The following is an 18203-nucleotide window of genomic DNA, read 5'->3' on the forward strand; positions in this document are numbered from 1 at the left end:
AGAGTCAAGACTAGCAGGTTTCTAGCACAGTTGTTCTGCCACCCACTGTGCACTGAGTCTGGATATTAGATGAGGAGCTGCTTGGGGATGGAGACACATGGCATCTGAGGTGACCGAGAGACTCGCATCTGAGGTGACCGAGAGACTCCCATCTGACTGAATATTAACTACATGAAATATGTTCTTCAAAATCACCTTAAAATAGTCTAGTCAACTCTTTGATGACTATGTTTGTTGCTTTTCTTCTAAATAATCCAAAGTCGTAAAAAGTACAATTAATTTCTTGATGTAACTAAGTTGAAAGATAAAATTCACTCACAGATCACATGCAGAGACACCAGTAAATTAGCACACCTTTGAGGATGAATAATTTAAAACTCCCTGTTCTAGTTGGGATTTCTGATACAAAAATATAGTCACTGACCTCAGAGAGCTTGACATATGTGTGGAAAGTATGACTAAAATCATAAATATTTGAAGATACAGAAAAGATCTGTTGGTGGAAATACAGTAATTGCTGAAAAACAAATACACCAAGAACATTTCTTTAGTTTTGCCCATCAGATGGCTCTGAACATTAGATAATAGTTTATTTTCTCACATGCCTTTCTTCCTTCCAAGTGTGCTTTTGTCATTTAAAAACCAAAAGTGAAAGGTTGATCAATTAAACTTAAATCCACTTAAGTGTAATATACAAGCAGTGTAATCAGAGACTTGGTGATGAAGCGTAAGAAACGACTTAGTGGGCTTTCCATCTGTAAAGTAGTCACAAGAACCATTTTAAAAGGCAGCTTCCTTATTCTTTATGATGCAGACCCTAAATGTTTGGAAATGCCCAAATATTCCTAACAGTTAAATTTTTGAAATGAGCAACTCTTCTTTTTAGCCTGACTTACATAATGCTATTCCAGACCTGATGATGGTTATGATAATTTTATTACTTTTCCTTTAATTCTAATATTCTCTCTTTCTTTAAGGACTACCTTCAATTCTAAGAATAATATTGCATAGTACACTCTTATTTTAAAAAAATTCTTCACCCCATGTAATGGCATTTGATCTTTGATGAAATATCCATGAGGTAAAAATGAGGTGGGATTCTTCCCACTTCACTGATGAGGAAATTGAGCCAGTGAGGACTCACTTGAGATCACAAAGATAAAACGTGGCTCGTGATCTACTAGCTACCAAAGAATTGGAAGTGGCTCAAGGGAACACTGAAATACAGCTTTTCTCTCCTGCCACTGAGCAGCCTTCATTTCACTAGGGTTGTTCTACCTTCGGTTACAAGTAGCTGACCTCTAAGGGTGACTCAGGCCATTTGGCAGCTTTGAGGATGACAATTCATGAGCAAAAATGTGCCTATCTTAACACCTCCCCACAGATAAACCGAAATCCTGCCCTCTGATAGGACATGCACTTCTGTATCTGACCATGTTCCCTCCCAACGCTTGCCTCTTGCTTATTTTCATGTGGGATTCCTCTGACTCTTCATTTGCCCTGTCTCTGGACCATTTCCAAATAGATGTGTGTGCATAAATTGGATAAGCAGACATAGTATTTTAAATACGTGGTTCTGTTTAAAGTGGATGCCACTTTAAATTTAAATGATCATTTTTAAAAATGTAGTAGCATATCTATCTAACTGTCCATCCATCCATCCATCCAGAATGCTTAGGTATGTTTCCCTGCATTTAAGCCATATGTGGCTTACTTATGATTGTACTAGGCAAGAATGTATAAGAAACCAGCCATTATGTGAAATCAATGATGTAGATTTAAATATTGTCAGTGGCAGGTAAGTAATGCTCATAAATATAAAAGGATAATGTCTATGAAACTGTGTAATGATTTAAAATGGCTAGAAATAGTTAAAAATAAAGTTTAGAATGAAACTGCCTGAGTTCAAATCTTGGCTTCATCACTTTTCAGTTGTTTGACTTTTATGTACCTACTCAACTCCAGTTTCCTCATCTGTAAAATGGGGATAATAATAATCCCACATCATGATATTCTTATGAGGATTAAGTGAGTTAATTCATGTGAAATACATAGGGAAGTACCTGACATGCATAAGCACTCTGGATTTTAGCTGCTCTTACTACTACCACTACTATGGCTGCTACTACTATTACAACTAGTACTTCTACTCTTATTATACTCCCTATACACTGCCTTCTTCTTTGAACCTAATTCATAGCATAAAATGGATATATGAATTATCAACTTTTCCGAGTACATTTATGAAAGAAAAGATTTTTGTATGTCTTTGAACCTTCATTTAATCAGAAGTTTCAAAGTTTTAGGAAGTATGAAAGTAGCTTTACCACTTGTAAGATTTCTTGAGAAATGATGGATGAAATAAATACTAATGTGACTTTAGAAGTGAGATCAAATAGAGTAGGAGAGCAAAAGGAATCTCTTCTATGATGCAGTTAGACAACTTTGAAAGAAGCAAAAAACCATTTGGAAATGAGAAGAGTAAATGAAACACCACCCACCTAATAAAATAAATGTCGTGGTTGTGAGCAATTGACAAGCAGAAATAAAAATGAAAGAACATAACATAGGAAATATGTGTTGCCACCATGAGCAAGATGTTGGGGGCATGAGTTAAAGTGATTGACTTAGTACATTATGCTATCATAGTGAGTGTGTGTGTGTGTCTGTCTGTCTGTCTGTCTGTAGCTGTAAATGCTATTATGGTAGAAATGTTTCATGCATTGCATTATCTGAGTTACTGTCTCAATTTTAAGAGTCACAGAGAAGACATACATGGTTAGCAAAAAGCTACCAAGAAAATAACATAAGTATAACTTCAGAATGGCTTCACAATAGTGGGAGCCAAAGATAAAAAGTACCATCACCCTTAAGACACTAGCAACTATTATGTGCGGCTCTCTGAAGAGTTCAATCATCAGGCTCATTAAACATTTTATCTGTGAATTAGCTTGCTAAGGTTTCCAACAAAATATGTTAATAATTTATTAACAGCTCTTAATATCTGTGGTAACGGTGGATGTTATTTTGGGTACAGCTACTTTAAAAAAAAACAACTGTATGTTCTTTTACATTATCTTTCATTTCTGCTTACTATTCCATTCAATTGAACAGAGATTATAAACCATATATATATATTACTCAGTACCATTTTAGGGGACATTTGGATTGCTTCCAAGGCTATTGCCTTCCTTAATGGTAAAACTTGACTCATCCATAGAACCTCACGATAAATTTGAAGCATGAATTTTGTCTATTTTCTAGAATTATTTTATGCTGTATATTTAGCAATATTCTATGTAATTCATGTCGATTGGAAACAAAAGAATTTTTCCTTCTTCTGAACTTAAGGCAAATTTTCAATCAGAAGGTTTGGTCACTATGTCTTGTATACAAAATAGACTAAGATTTTGGACAGGTAATTCCTAAGGTTTGTCCTGCAGGATGGCCAGAACATTCTCATAGTGCCTCAGTGATCTGCTTTGCCATTTGTTTCTTCATGTGCACTGCGGGAGAAACTTTTCAGTCAAAGAAGGAAAATCTTAATTATTAGACAATTAACATAGATTGCACTCCGAGTCCCAGTAAAGAAAGCTTTGACATTGTTCCTATGTGTTACTGCAAATAGTCTCTGATCCCTTTCCTTTCCTATTGAATATTAGCTTGGACATTAAGAGTGCCATACCTTCCCCATTTCCAGTATACTCACTGCTCCGTCTCGAGAGATCATGCTTTTGGAAAATGTTAAAATTATCTTTAAATTGGTTTAATTTTTAAAATCATAGTCTTTCTTTGCCTCTCAATCTGAATAGACTATTTTGTAGTGTTTGTAGTAGTCATGGAATCTAATTTTAAATAAAACATTTCTTAAATGTGGTTTGTTTATGCAAGCATTTCCTAAATTTCCTATGTTTTAAAGAATTTCTTATTTATTTTGTTCCTGGATTTAAAAATCAAAAGGTTAAAAAAAAAAACAAAACTTGGTGAAATCCATCTTTCTTTTTTATAGTGAATCCTCTTATCTTATTATTGTGAGGTTTTCTACAAATGTTTTGTTTATAGAGTGTTTTGCTTTTTATATATTATAATTATGTCCTTTCAAAGCATTTAATGTACTCTCTTTCAGTCTCTGTAGAAACGCTGGAAAAGAATTTGAAGCAGATGGGAAGTCAGCTTCAACAGCTTGAGAAAGATTTGGAAACCTTTCCCCCTCCTGAGGACTCACATGATAAGTTTGTGACAAAGATGTCCATATCCTTTTGATATCTAAATAACTTAAGTCACCAGTCAACTAAAATTACAATTTATTTAACATTTTAAATAAATTTACATAGCCAGAGATCATTCTGTAGTGCTGGGTTGTACCAAGTTTAACCTTCGCCTTCTTGGAGGAAATTTTATCTAAGTGCCTTTCTCCCATGAATAATTCACAATTGTATTTCTATTGATTCCTATTCTTTCTTCCTTTTTATCAACTTGGATAATAATATTTTCTCTATCTTTTCCCTTCCGTATGCCATAATACCTTCTAATGTTGGTGATAAATTGAACGGATATTAAGACTGCATTTGAGGAAGTTTGAATCTAAATTCATGTTGTGATTTAGATACTTTCAATACCTTTGATACTTATGAAATGTTTTTTCAGGAAGCTGATAAGGCTGTATAAACTGGTGTGACTAGTTAGCTTAACTTCAAGGCTTAGTTTATATTAGAAATTAACTCATACTGCATAAAATTTCATATATCCTTTAGAAATACTACAGAATTCCAAAATTGAGTTTGTCAAAATTACTGCTTGTGTTGATATTCTCCAAACCCCAAATAAAATTTGTACACATGCACATATACACAAAATTAAAAGTAGGAGGCTTTTGTCTTCATGTTTAATTTAAGGTTTCCTTTGTATTCAGTTATCTTTGTTAGCACTTTGGGGTGGCTTAATCTATAATGAGTAACTGAAGTAATAAACTTTATTTCCTGAAATTAATGTTGAGTTGTTTTGCAAACCATTCTGTGAAATAGAGACTGTTATCTTTTGTGGTGTAAGCATATATTACTACTATACATTATTAAAAACCCATATGTTCTTCCAAATTCTCTGAATTCTATATGAAAGGATAACCCAACTTCTAAAATGAGCTTTTATAAATAGATACTCTTAATAGTTTATTTTAAACTGAGGTACTTGAAATCAAATGACTGCTTTTCCTCTTACTAGCTATTCTCCCTTGGGATTTAGTGATTCACAAAGTTATTATTTGGCTTGCCATAGATTTTATTGTATATACTTTCAGCTTAATTGTGAATTACTTCAATTTTATCTTCTTCACCATCCTTTTGGGAAATATCATAAAAATGCATTCCAGCAACAATCAATTCAGGCTAATGTGTTTGTTTCCTTTGGTATCTTTCCTTCCCATCTACTTTTCTCTTTTATTGGGCAGGATACCTTTATTACTGCACCATTTTAAATCTGCTGGAGAAGAGTTTTTTATTTGTTTTTAAACTAAAGTATGTATTTATTCATCAAAAAATATTTTTACAGCACTTTCTCATTTTTGACAATAATGCATTTTAAAAAATGAATTTATTATTGCAGTGTATCAATTTCATTATTCAGTTGTTCCCTCATGAAAATATTTTCATGTTAAAATATTCATATGTGACAGTTTATTATTTTAATCAAGTGCTGTAATTTGAAGTATTTGTTATAGTTCCCTGTAGATAGAAAGCATTTTAGCAAAAAGTTTTCACTTAAATAAAGCTTCTGGTAATATACTGTGAGCACACTAATTGTTAAGCTCTTGTTTCTGGAAAACATAACCTAAGATAAATTCCTGAGCTCAGAGTAAAGGTTGCAGAATCCTACTCAGCAGCCCTTCTCAGAACCTATCCATACTTGCGTTCAGATGACACAAGAAACTGAATATGTCAGCTTCTTGAAAGGTACGCAGCTCATAAAAACCAAGCAGCAGGAAATCAGAAACAGGAAGTATGATCCTTTGTTGGAAACAGTTTTTCATTCTGAGTACAATTATACTCCATGGACAAGAAAGCTACTACATCCTGTCACTAAATATCACAACCTAGAAGCCTCTAATGAATTGATTAGCATTCATGTATCTCTTGGAAGTCAGATATATGAATAGTTGGTGCACTTTGCTATTGACAAAGCTTATAATCATAAATATTCTTCGCCGACATTAGATTGCACTTGTTTGCTTTTCATCTTAGACAGACATACTAGTTTCGAAGTAATTAAATTCATTCATTGCAAAGCTTTGTTTACTTTAATTAGGACTGGCAACAAGTCAGATTTTGAATATTAAATGCATTTATACAGATCTTATTAAAATGGCAAATAGTGAGCTTCTTAGATCTTAGAAAATGGAGAGTTTGGAAACTAAAAGGCACAATAAATGAAAATGTGTTTAACTAAAGTTGGTTATTAATGCTCAAACTTTGTGGTTTCAGTTAAAGTGCTTTTTAGTAGGAGAATGTATCAAATGTTTGCTTCTTAACCAATTCTCAAAGAATATGTGTATTATTTAAATTGTTAAGGAGACATTTTTACAAGTCCATATGTACTTTAAAGAGCCATGATTTAGTGAACTATTAAAGAATCTGTTCATTTAATTGTTTATTATAAATTATAATTGATAAAATGTTATAATATGAAATTTCCCTAGTAGCATTCAGTTATGGCATATTGTATTTTTATGCTTCCACTACATGCTCTCTCTTTACCTATACTTCTTACTGTAAAAAAAAATAGGAATTTAATACATCCTTTAAAATATATGCACAATTATTTCTATGTGTCACATTGACTTTTTAGTAATAATTGTTACTTTCTAATTGCTAAACCTGATCAGAAATACAATTCAAGTGGAATAGTTTCACTGTAAATATTTGATTGAAAAATATGTAACATGAATTTGACATAGGGTAATCTATATTGCTATATAAAAATGATTATGTGTGACATATAGATACATATTAAATTTTTATCAGTGATGAAAAGAGGAAAATGTCAGGATTTGTTTCATGCAATATCTGTTCCTTTGTTTTGATCTTTAAAATACTGGGATATTTCCTATTTTGAGGAAAATAGCAAATACATCCTAGACCACTGACCTTGAAATTCTCCTTGCACAAGGATTTGCCTTTCTATTTTCTTCTGCTCCTTTCCCCGAGTCTCTTAGAAAACATTTTCATGTACATTTATCTATTTTTGTATTTGTCACAACTTATGTCACAAGTTAATTCATTCTTTTCCTTTTTTTTTTTTAAATCTTCATTTTATTGAGATATATTCACATACCACGCAGTCATACAAAACAAATCGTACATTCGATTGTTCACAGTACCATTACATAGTTGTACATTTATCACCTAAATCAATCCCTGACACCTTCATTAGCACACACACAAAAATAACAAGAATAATAATTAAAGTGAAAAAGAGCAATTGAAGTAAAAAAGAACACTGGGTACCTTTGTCTGTTTGTTTGTTTGTTTGTTTCCTTCCCCTATTTTTCTACTCATCCATCCATAAACTAGACAAAGGGGAGTGTGGTCCTTATGGCTTTCCCAATCCCATTGTCACCCCTCATAAGCTACATTTTTATACAATTCTCTTCGAGATTCATGGGTTCTGGGTTGTAGTTTGATAGTTTCAAGTATCTACCACCAGCTACCCCAATTCTTTAGAACCTAAAAAGGGTTGTCTAAGTTGTGTGTAAGAGTGCCCACCAGAGTGACCTCTCGGCTCCTTTTGGAATCTCTCTGCCACTGAAGCTTATTTCATTTCCTTTCACATCCCCCTTTTGGTCAAGAAGATGTTCTCCATCCAACGATGCCGGGTCTACATTCCTCCCTGGGAGTCATATTCCACGTTGCCGGAGAGAGTCACTCCCCTGGGTGTCTGATCCCAAGTATGGGGGAGGGCAGTGATTTCACCTTTCAAGTTGGCTTAGCTAGAGAGAGAGAGCCACATCTGAGCAACAAAGAGGCATTCGGGAGGAGGCTCTTAGGCACAATTATAGGGAGGCCTAGCCTCTCCTTTGCAGCAACAGTCATCCCAAGGGTAAATCCTGTGGTAGAGGGCTCAACCCATCCAATCACCAGTCCCCTATGTCTGTGGGCATGTTAGCAACCATGGAGGTAGGGCAGGCCAATACCCCTGCATTCTCCACAGGCTCCTCAAGGGGGATCTACATATTTTTTTCCTTGTTTTTTTTTTAACTTTTTTTTTTTAATCAACTGTATGAAAAATAAAAAAAATAAACAAATAAAGATAAAATAATAAAAAAAAACATACAATAGAAGAACATTTCAAAGGACCATAACAAGGGAGTAAGAAAAAGACAACTAACCTAACTGCTTTACTTCCAACATGTTCCTACTCTACCCCAAGAATGTTACCTAATACAGCAACTTTTCTGTGAACTTGTTCCTACTATACCCATCATAAATTAAGAGACCATAGTCATTCCTGGACATTCCCAGAACGTTAAATAGCTTATCTGTTCTTCTTGGATTATTGTGCCTCTTTCCTTAATTGCTCTCTTTTGCTAGTTCCCCTACATTCTACATTATAAACCATTTGTTTTACATTTTTCAAAGTTCACATTAGTGGTAGCATATAATATTTCTCTTTTTGTGCCTGGCTTATTTCACTCAGCATTATGTCTTCAAGGTTCATCCATGTTGTCATATGTTTCACAACATTGTTCCTTCTTACTCCGTGTAGTATTCCATCGTGTGTATATACCACATTTTATTTATCCACTCATCTGTTGAAGGACATTTGGGTTGTTTCCATCTCTTGGCAGTTGTGAATAATGCTGCTATGAACATTGGCGTGCAGATATCTGTTCGTGTCACTGCTTTCTGATCTTCCAGGTATATGCCGAGAAGTGCAATCGCTGGATCGAACAGTAACTCTGTATCTAGTTTTCTAAAGAACTGCCAGACTGACTTCCAGAGTGGCTGAACCATTATACAGTCCCACCAACAATGAATAAGAGTTCCAATTTCTTCACATCCCCTCCAGCATTTGTAGTTTCCTGTTTGTTTAATGGCAGCCATTCTAATTGGTGTGAGATGGTATGTCATTGCGGTCTTAATTTGCATCTCTCTAATAGCTAGTGAAGCTGAACATTTTTTCATGTGTTTCTTGGCCATTTGTATTTCCTCTTCAGAGAACTGTCTTTTCATATCTTTTGCCCATTTTATAATTGGGCTGTCTGTACTATTGTCATTGAGTTGTAGGATTTCTTTATATATGCAAGATATCAGTCTTTTGTCAGATACATGGTTTCCAAAAATTTTTTCCCATTGACTTGGCTGCCTCTTTAACTTTTTGAGAAATTCCTTTGAGGTACAGAAACTTCTAAGCTTGAGGAGTTCCCATTTATCTGTTTTTCCTTTTGTTGCTGTGCTTTGGGTGTAAAGTCTAGGAAGTATCTGCCTAATACAAGGTCTTGAAGATGTTTTCCTACATTATCTTCTAGGAGTTTTATGGTACTTTCTTTTATATTGAGATCTTTGGTCCATTTTGAGTTAATTTTTATGTAGGGTGTGAGGTAGGGGTCCTCTTTCATTCTATTGGATATGGATATCCACCTCTCCCAGCCCCAGTTGTTGAAAAGATCATTATGACCCAGATCAGTGACTTTGGGGGCCTTATCAAAGATCAGTCGGCCATAGATCTGGGGATCTATCTCCGAATTCTCAATTTGATTCCATTAATCTATATGTCTATCTTTGTGCCAGTACCATGCTGTTTTGACAACTGTGACTTTATAATAAGCTTCAAAATCATGGAGTGTAAGTCCTCCCACTTTGTTTTTCTTTTTTAGAGTGTCTTTAGCAATTCAAGGCATCTTCCCTTTCCAAATAAATTTGATAACTAGCTTTTCCAAGTCTGCAAAGTAGGTTGTTGGAATTTTGATTGGGATTGCATTGAATCTGTAGATGAGTTTGGGTAGAATTGACATCTTAATGACATTTAGCCTTCCTATCCATGAACATGGAATATTTTTCCATCTTTTAAGGTCCCCTTCTATTTCTTTTAGTAGAGTTACGTAGTTTTCTTTGTATAGGTCTTCTACATCTTTGGTTAAGTTTATTCCTAGGTACTTGATTTTTTTAGTAACTGTTGAAAATGGTATCTTTTTCTTGAGTATCTCTTCAGTTTGTTCATTTCTAGCATATAGAAACATTACTGAGTTATGTGCATTAATCTTGTATCCCACTACTTTGCTAAATTTGTTTATTAGCTGTAGTAGCTGTATCGTCGATTTCTCAGGGTTTTCCAGGTACAAGATCATATCGTCTGCAAACAATGACAGTTTTAATTCATCCTTTCCAATTTGGGTGCTTTTATTTCTTTGTCTTGCCGGATTGCCCTGGCTAGCACTTCCAGCACAATGTTGAATAACAGTGGTGACAGCGGGCATCCTTGTCTTGTTCCTGATCTTAGAGGGAAGGCTTTCAGTCTCTCACCATTGAGTACTATGCTGGCTGTGGGTTTTTCATATATGATCTTTATCATATTGAAGAAGTTTCCTTCAATTCCTACCTTTTGAAGTGTTTTTATCAAAAAGGGATGTTGGATTTTGTCAAATGCTTTTTCAGCATCTATTGAGATGATCATTTGATTTTTCCCTTTTGATTTGTTAATGTGTTGTAATACACTGAATGATTTTCTTATGTTGAACCATCCTTGCATGCCTGGAATGAACCCCACTTGGTCATGGTGTATGATTTTTTTAATGTGTTTTTGGATTCGATTTGCAAGTATTTTGTTGAGGATTTTTGCATCTACATTCATTAGGGAGATTGGCCAGTAGTTTTCCTTTTTTATAGCATCTTTGCCTGGTTTTGATATCAAATTGATGTTAGCTTCATAAAATGAATTAGGTAGTGTTCCATTTTCTTCAATGTTTTGAAAGAGTTTAAGTAAGATTGGTGTCAGTTCTTTCTGGAAAGTTTGGTAGAAATCCCCTGTGAAGCCATCTGGCCCTGGGCATTTATTTGTGGTAAGATTTTTGATGACTGATTCGATCTCTTTGCTTGTGATGGGTTGGTTGAGGTCTTCTATTTCTTTTCTGGTCAGTCTAGGTTGTTCATATGTTTCCAGGAAATTGTCCATTTCCTCTACATTATCCAGTTTGTTGCCATACAGTTGTTCATTGTATCCTCTTATAATTTTTTTACTTTCTTCAGGATCTGCAGTTATGTCACCTTTTTCATTCATTATTTTGTTTATATGGGTCTTCTCTCTTTTTTATTTTGTCAGTCTATCTAGGAGCTTGTCAATCTTGTTGATCTTCTTAAAGAACCAACTTTTGGTGATATTTATCCTCTCTATTGTTTTTTTGTTCTCTATATCATTTATTTCTGCATTAATCCTCATTATTTCTTTTCTTCTACTTGGTTTAGGATTGGTTTGCTGTTCATTTTCTAGCTTCTTCAGCTGATCCATTAGTTCTTTGATTTTGGCTCTTTCTTCCTTTTTAATATATGTGTTTAGTGCTATAAATTTCCCCCTCAGTACTGCTTTTGCTGCATCCCATAGGTTTTGGTATGTTGTGTTCTCATTTTCATTCATCTCTATATATTTAGCAATTTCTCTTGCTATTTCTTCTTTAACGCAGTGATTGTATAGGAGTGTGTTGTTTAACCTCCAGGTATTTGTGAATTTTCTGTCTCTGATGGTTATTGACTTCTAATTGTATTCCACTGTGTTCAGAGAATGTGCTTTGAATAATTTCAATCTTTTTAAATTTATTGAGCCTTGTTTTATGTCCCAGCATATGATCTATTCTGGAGAAAGTTCCATGAGCACTAGAGAAGTATGTGTATCCTGGTGATTTGGGATGTAATGTTCTATATATGTCTGTTAAATCTAATTCATTTATCAGATTGTTTAGGTTTTCAGTTTCCTTATTGGTCTTCTGTCTGGTTGATCTATCTGTAGGAGAGAGTAATGTGTTGAAGTCTCCCACAATTATTGTGGAAACATCAGTTGCTTCCTTTTGTTTTGCCAGTGTTGCTCTCATGTATTTTGTGGCACCTTGATTGGGTGCATAAACATTTATGATTGTTATTTCTTCTTCTTGAATTGCCCCTTTTATTAGTATGTAGTGGCCTTCTTTGTCTCTCGAAACATCCCTGCATTTAAAGTCTATTTTATCTGAGATTAATATTGCTACATCTGCTTTCTTTTGGCTGTAGCTTGCATGAAAGAGTTTTTTCCATCCTTTCACTTTCAATTTCTTTGTGTCCCTGTGTCTAAGATGAGTCTCTTGTATGCAAGATATTCATGGTTCATTTTTTTTAATCCATTCTGTGAATCTATATCTTTTAATTGGGGAGTTTAATCCATTTACATTCAACATTGTAACCGTGAACGCATTTCTTGAATCAGCCATATTATCCTTTGGTTTATGTTTGTCATATATATTTTTCCCCTCTCTCTATTAATATCCTTTAATGTACCCATACCGAATCTCTTTAATACTGAACCTTTCTCCAAGTCTCTCTCTGCTTTCTTTGTTTTTCTGTCTGTAGGGCTCCCTTTAGTATCTCCAGTAGGGCAGATCTCTTGTTAGCAAATTCTCTCAGCATTTGTTTGTCTGTGAAAAATTTAAACTCTCCCTCAAATTTGAAGGAGAGCTTTGCTGGATAAAGAATTCTTGGTTGGAAATTTTTCTCACTCAAAATTTTAAATATATCGTGCCACTGCCTTCTTGCCTCCATGGTGGCTGCTGAGTAGTCACTACTTAGTCTAATGCTGTTTCCTTTGTATGTGGTGAATTCCTTTTCTTTTGCTGCGTTCGGAACTTGCTCCTTCTCTTCCGTGTTTGACAGTGTGATCAGAATATGTCTCGGAGTGTGTTTATTTGGATTTATTCTATTTGGAGTTCGCTGGGCATTTATGATTTGTGTATTTATGTTGTTTAGAAGATTTGGGAAGTTTTCCCCAACAATTTCTTTGAGTACTCTTCCTAGACCTTTACCCTTTTCTTCCCCTTCTGGAACACCAATGAGTCTTATATTCGGACGTTTTATATCATTTATCATATCCCTGAGGTCCATTTCTATATTTTCGATTTTCTTCCCCATTCTTTCTTTTGTGATTTCATTTTCCATTTTGTCATCTTCCAGGTCACTGATTCGTTGTTCAACTTCCTCTAGTCTTGTACTATGAGTATCCAGAATCTTTTTAATTTGGTCAACAGCTGCTTTAATTTCCATAAGATCATCTGTTTTTTTATTTCATCTTGCAATGTCTTCTTTATGCTCTTCTAGGGTCTTCTTGATATCCTTTGTATCCCGTACTAGGGTCTCATTGTTCATCTTTAGTTCTTTGATTAGTAGCTCTAGGTGCTGTGTCTCTTCTGATGTTTTGATTTGTGTGCTTGGGCTTGGGTTATCCATATCGTCTGGTTTTTTCATATGCTTTAAATTTTTCTGTTGTTTTTGGCCTTTTGGCATTTGCTGAACTTGATAGGGTTCTTTTAGGATTTGTAGACCAATTGAAGTCCTTATCTCTAATTTGTCAGATCGACAGCTTCGTAGAGTACACTTTCTCCAACTAACCAGCAGGTGGCATCCATGAGCCACCTGGTCTCCACAAGCCAGTTCTTCCCTGCTTTGCCTTTGTGGTGAATGGGGGGGTGAGTCTTGTGGGGTCCAATTGGTGTACCAAGCTTGCATGTGTTGTTGGTGTTGCCCGCCCTGTATATGGGGCGTGTATCTGGGCAGTCAGGGAGAGGGGTGGCTCTAACAATCAAATCTCCCTGATGTTCCTGGAGTTTTAAAGCTGCTGCAATAGTCTAATCCTTCAGTTCATTCCTGCCACAGTTTGTCTCTGCCACTGACCCACAAGTCCTTGGTATTGGCGTATGGCTCCTGAGACTTGTGCGTGGGTCCCTCTTCCAGGCCGTGCACCCCCTGGTCCTCTGTTGAGGGATGACTGTGCTATGTCACAGGTGAGTGCCGTCCCCTCAGGGCAGTTCTGGGCTGCTGGGCTGTGTAGGGAGGCTCCCAGTCTGCTGAAATGATGGCTGAATGGGGCTTTGTTAATTCACACTGCTCCACCTTCCCAACTCTGGGACAACCAGCTGAAGGTGCAGGGAAGGCTAATGTCCATGCCCAGTTTTGTGGTGTGTGCCTGTTATTTGAAGGACTTCCGTCACACTGGTTTGTCTGGGGCAGCTCTGGGCTATGGGGCTGGCGATGGGCAGGAGTGTTTCCTGTCCACCTGGATAATGGCTGTGAGCAGACACCCCCCTTTTCTTGGGAAGTTGTGGTGTTTAGTGAATTTTCTCAGCCACTGGATTATTGCCTTTTGTCTCAGAGCTCTCTTAGTTCTGCTCTTGTCTTGACCTGCCCAAATTGCAAGTCTTTGAGGCTTTCTTTATTGGGCTTCTTAGAGTAATTGTTTTAGAAAAAGAATAAAAGATTAAAAAAAAAAAAAAAAAGGCGGCTCTCCTCACGGATCTAATGAGTTATTGAAATGCTAAGAGACAAAGCAATTAGGGCCATTAAGGAAAGGTCCACAGGGCTGAGAGATCAGTTTTTCTTCGGGATTTGCATATGAGCCTCAGGGCCTGAGCTCTGCCCTTCCCCTTTCTGTGTTCACCAGAACTCCAAAAATCCTCTGCTTTTATTTTGGAGTTTTTCTTGCTGTTCTTTGCTATGCCTGTCTCCTCTCTGCTGGGCTGGCTGCTCTCAGATTCTCTGGCGTCTGGTCTCAGTCTATTTATGGTTGGAGTTTAGATCAGTAGAATGAGTTTCCGATAAGAGCTGCCACTGCAGTTCTCCCTTCTCCTTCCCAGCGCTGATGGCCCCTCCTCCCACGGGACTGAGACTGGCAGGGAGGGGCGTGGGTCCCCTGGCCGCAAAAACTTACAGATTTCGCTGATCTCAGAAGTTCAGCGTGTTCATGAGTGTTGTATGAAGTATGCCCAAAGTCAAATTGCTGTGTGGTGTCCAGTCCACGCAGTTCCCGGCTTTCTACCTACTTTCCTGGAGGAGTAACTAAAACATACAGCTCACCAATCCACCATCTTGCCCTGCCTCCTCCCATTCTTTTTCATGTTATATTCTTTAAATTTCTTCGTCACAATGCCAGTTTAATTTTAGACTTTCTTTTTTGTTGTTCCATATTATAGCAACATTTTAGGTACTTCTGAAATTACTGGGTAAATGCTAAAGCCACCTCAGTTAATTTCTTTAGAGAAAGACTTATATCTTAACTTATATCTATATTCTACACTACACAAAGCATAGCTTTTTGCAGGTAAAGGAACTCTGTACATTTTTCTTTAATTGAACTGTGGTTAGGAATGTTCTTGTTTGCTAATGCTGCCTGAATGCAAAACACTAGAGATGGATTGGCTTTTATAAAAGGGGTTTATTTGGTTACACAGTTACAGTCTTTATTAAGGCCATAAAGTGTCCAAAAAACAACATGGCTTTTTCTGGGGGACATAATATATACAAACCAGTATAAGGAAGTAAAATAGAAGGGTAGAATGGGTGAAATGCAAGCTTGTGTAATACATGGGCCAGTTGAAAGGATGAGAAAGTTGTGTAGAAAATAGATTTTTCTTTTGAATTGGTCTTCTCACTCTCTCCTCTGTTTCTCCTTCTGTTCTTCCCCTCCTCCCTTTCTTCCATTTAACTGGTGCTCAACAAACTATTAAGGCTCAGGACAGATGTCCTGCTTTACATCTTCTATGGGTCCTCAAATTTATAATCTTGTTTTTATCTGAAAAGATTGTTACAGAACTTAGTACTCACTGCTCACTGCTCTAACTTTTATAGTCATATTTCAGTTGTTTTAGTCAATGTCCCCTTCTTAGCCATGACTTCTCTGCCTCCCCAGTTTAAATTAGCCTCCACCATTCTGTATAATATCACAAACTTTTGGTTTTTTTATCATAACAGTCATGTCTGAAAATCTCATTCATTTACTTATTTAATATCCATCTCTATATTGTCTTAGTTTGCCAGTTTTGCTGTAACAAATACCAATGACTGATTGTCTTAAACAAGAAGAATATATTGTCTCATGGTTTAGGAGATGGAAGTCCAGCATCAAGGCGTCAGCAGGATCATGCTTTCTCTGAAGTCGGTAGCGTTGTGCAGGTGGCTTGCCTGCAGTCCACAGCTTCATCTTTGTCTCTGTCACATGACCACTGCCATCTATCTGTCTCCTCTTACTGTGTTCAAATTTCCTCTGCTTTAAGGACTCAGGTCATATCAGGTTAAAGTCCACTTTATTCAGTTTGGCCTCACCTTATCTAATAATGTCTTCAAAGATCCTATTTACAAATGGGTTCACATCCTGTGGCAGCCCCGGCCTGAACAAAACAGGCCTGTGGACCTTGGCACGCAGTAGTCTGCGTGACCTAGGCAGCTAATGTTTAACCTGTCATCTTTGTAAGCCAGTAAAGAGAAAAAGGGTAAATTGTAACTTGAAATGGAAAGTAAACAGCAGATGAGAAACTCTTGGTCCCACAAAAGAGCAAGAATGTTAATCTAGTCTACCTGCTTCCTGGCCCCCAAGTGTTAACACTCTTGTGGTTATTTACAAAGCCCCATCCTATGATTCTTTCCTTCCTGTACCACCCCCGTGTCACAGGATGCTCTCCCCCCCTTAGGAATGTCTTTGTCTTAAACCCTTATAACTGGCTTGCTGTCCTCTTTCAGTGGCACAGCCAACTTCCCTGCAAAAGCGGTACCTGCCAGGCAAGAAAAAAGCCGTTTGTTTTCTGCCTCCCTGTGAGTAAGCCCCAAATAAAGTTCATGTTTCAGAAAATGCTCAGTGTCTTCTTTGATCTTTTGACTGGCAAAGCCCCCTTGGGCTGTGACACATCCATAGCTCCAGGGTTAAGAGTTGAACATGTCTTTGTGGAAGTGATGATTCAATCAATAACAGAACTCTTGACTATATGTTCATGGAAGCAGAGACTTTGCCTGTCTTGTTCACTACTGTTTCTGTAGTGCCTAGAAGAGTATCTGGAATATAGTAGAGCTCAGTGATTATTTATTGAATGATGGGATGGGTGAATGGATGGATCCATATTTCAAAAGTAACATAAAAGGTATTGGACATGTAGAATTGTCTGAAACTGGTCCTTGAAAGATGTGTTGATAGGAGTAAAGAACATCTTTGGTGCGGGAAGAGCAAGGATGAGGGCATAGCTAAGAATTAACATGGGATTGTTTGTAACTGGTGGTTTGGGTATAAGCAATGCCAGCTGACCAGACAAAGAACTCCCTTCTGAATTCCAAATCTTAGTCTCACTAATTAATTGACAAAACATAAATCCTTGTGGTTCAATGTGTTTGAACACAGAGCTGGTTGTCGTATAGTTTTGAAAGGGAAAGGTTACAGTGGTTAAAGTAGAAATTACTGAAAATTTGTCCTTGGTCTTGGTAAAGGGAAAGAAAATTGATTTCTTAAAAGCATCAAGTAATTGAATATATATCAATATGTTTGTAATGAATTTCGTCAGATGTTTATGTTGTTGAATATCTCACATAGTTCTCTTAACACTCTTTGCAAATTAAGTACTTGGTGCTTGAAAAAAAATAATAAATCCTAACTACTGCCATGGGCATTGCTTTTATGCAGAGTTTAACAGTTGACAAAAGAATAGCTACTCTTCTTTTTTCTTCTGGGTGGTGGTTGTGGTTCTTTATCTGGATTTATCATCATTAAAGGGTACATTAATGAGGCAGTAGCTCATCAATTGGATGTGTAGCACCTCATCATGTGACCATCTATTCCATCCTATCAGAAGTTTAATTGTTTTAAACTTCTAAGGACAAATTTGGCTGTTTCAAAAATTGTTCAGCTCAATCACAATTTTGTGATTTTTGTGGTTAATGCCAGTTATACAAAGCTGCACTTCATTTCCTTTGGGAGCAAATTTTATAGAAAACTGATAATAAAGTTAACTTGTAATTTTCTTATAAGTTATCTGTTAGAACAAGACCATGTCAATTCCATATTCTGGCTCTCGGTCATCTTTTCCATCACATCTTTTAACGGAATCATAATGTTTTTATTAATTATGCACAGGCATATGTCTGATGTTTTGTTACTTGTGAGTCTTCTCTGAAAATCTAAAACCTTTAATTGGGTAATACATACAGCTTTATCTTATCATG

At 36.3% G+C, this 18203-nt stretch overlaps 1 protein-coding gene across 1 annotated transcript in view; it reads left to right on the forward strand.

Annotated features, from left to right (window-relative positions):
* The window catches only part of DIAPH3 (diaphanous related formin 3), a 584600-nt gene that overhangs the window by 371366 nt on the left and 195031 nt on the right, over nucleotides 1-18203 (forward strand). Inside the window, exon 23 of the mRNA XM_037800254.1 lies at nucleotides 4127-4251. Within this exon, the coding sequence (XP_037656182.1) occupies nucleotides 4127-4251 (125 nt within the window). The remainder of the gene's footprint in view (nucleotides 1-4126; nucleotides 4252-18203) is intronic.

The sequence above is a fragment of the Choloepus didactylus genome, chromosome 12, assembly GCF_015220235.1.
Source record: "Choloepus didactylus isolate mChoDid1 chromosome 12, mChoDid1.pri, whole genome shotgun sequence".
Lineage (NCBI taxonomy): Eukaryota > Metazoa > Chordata > Mammalia > Pilosa > Megalonychidae > Choloepus > Choloepus didactylus.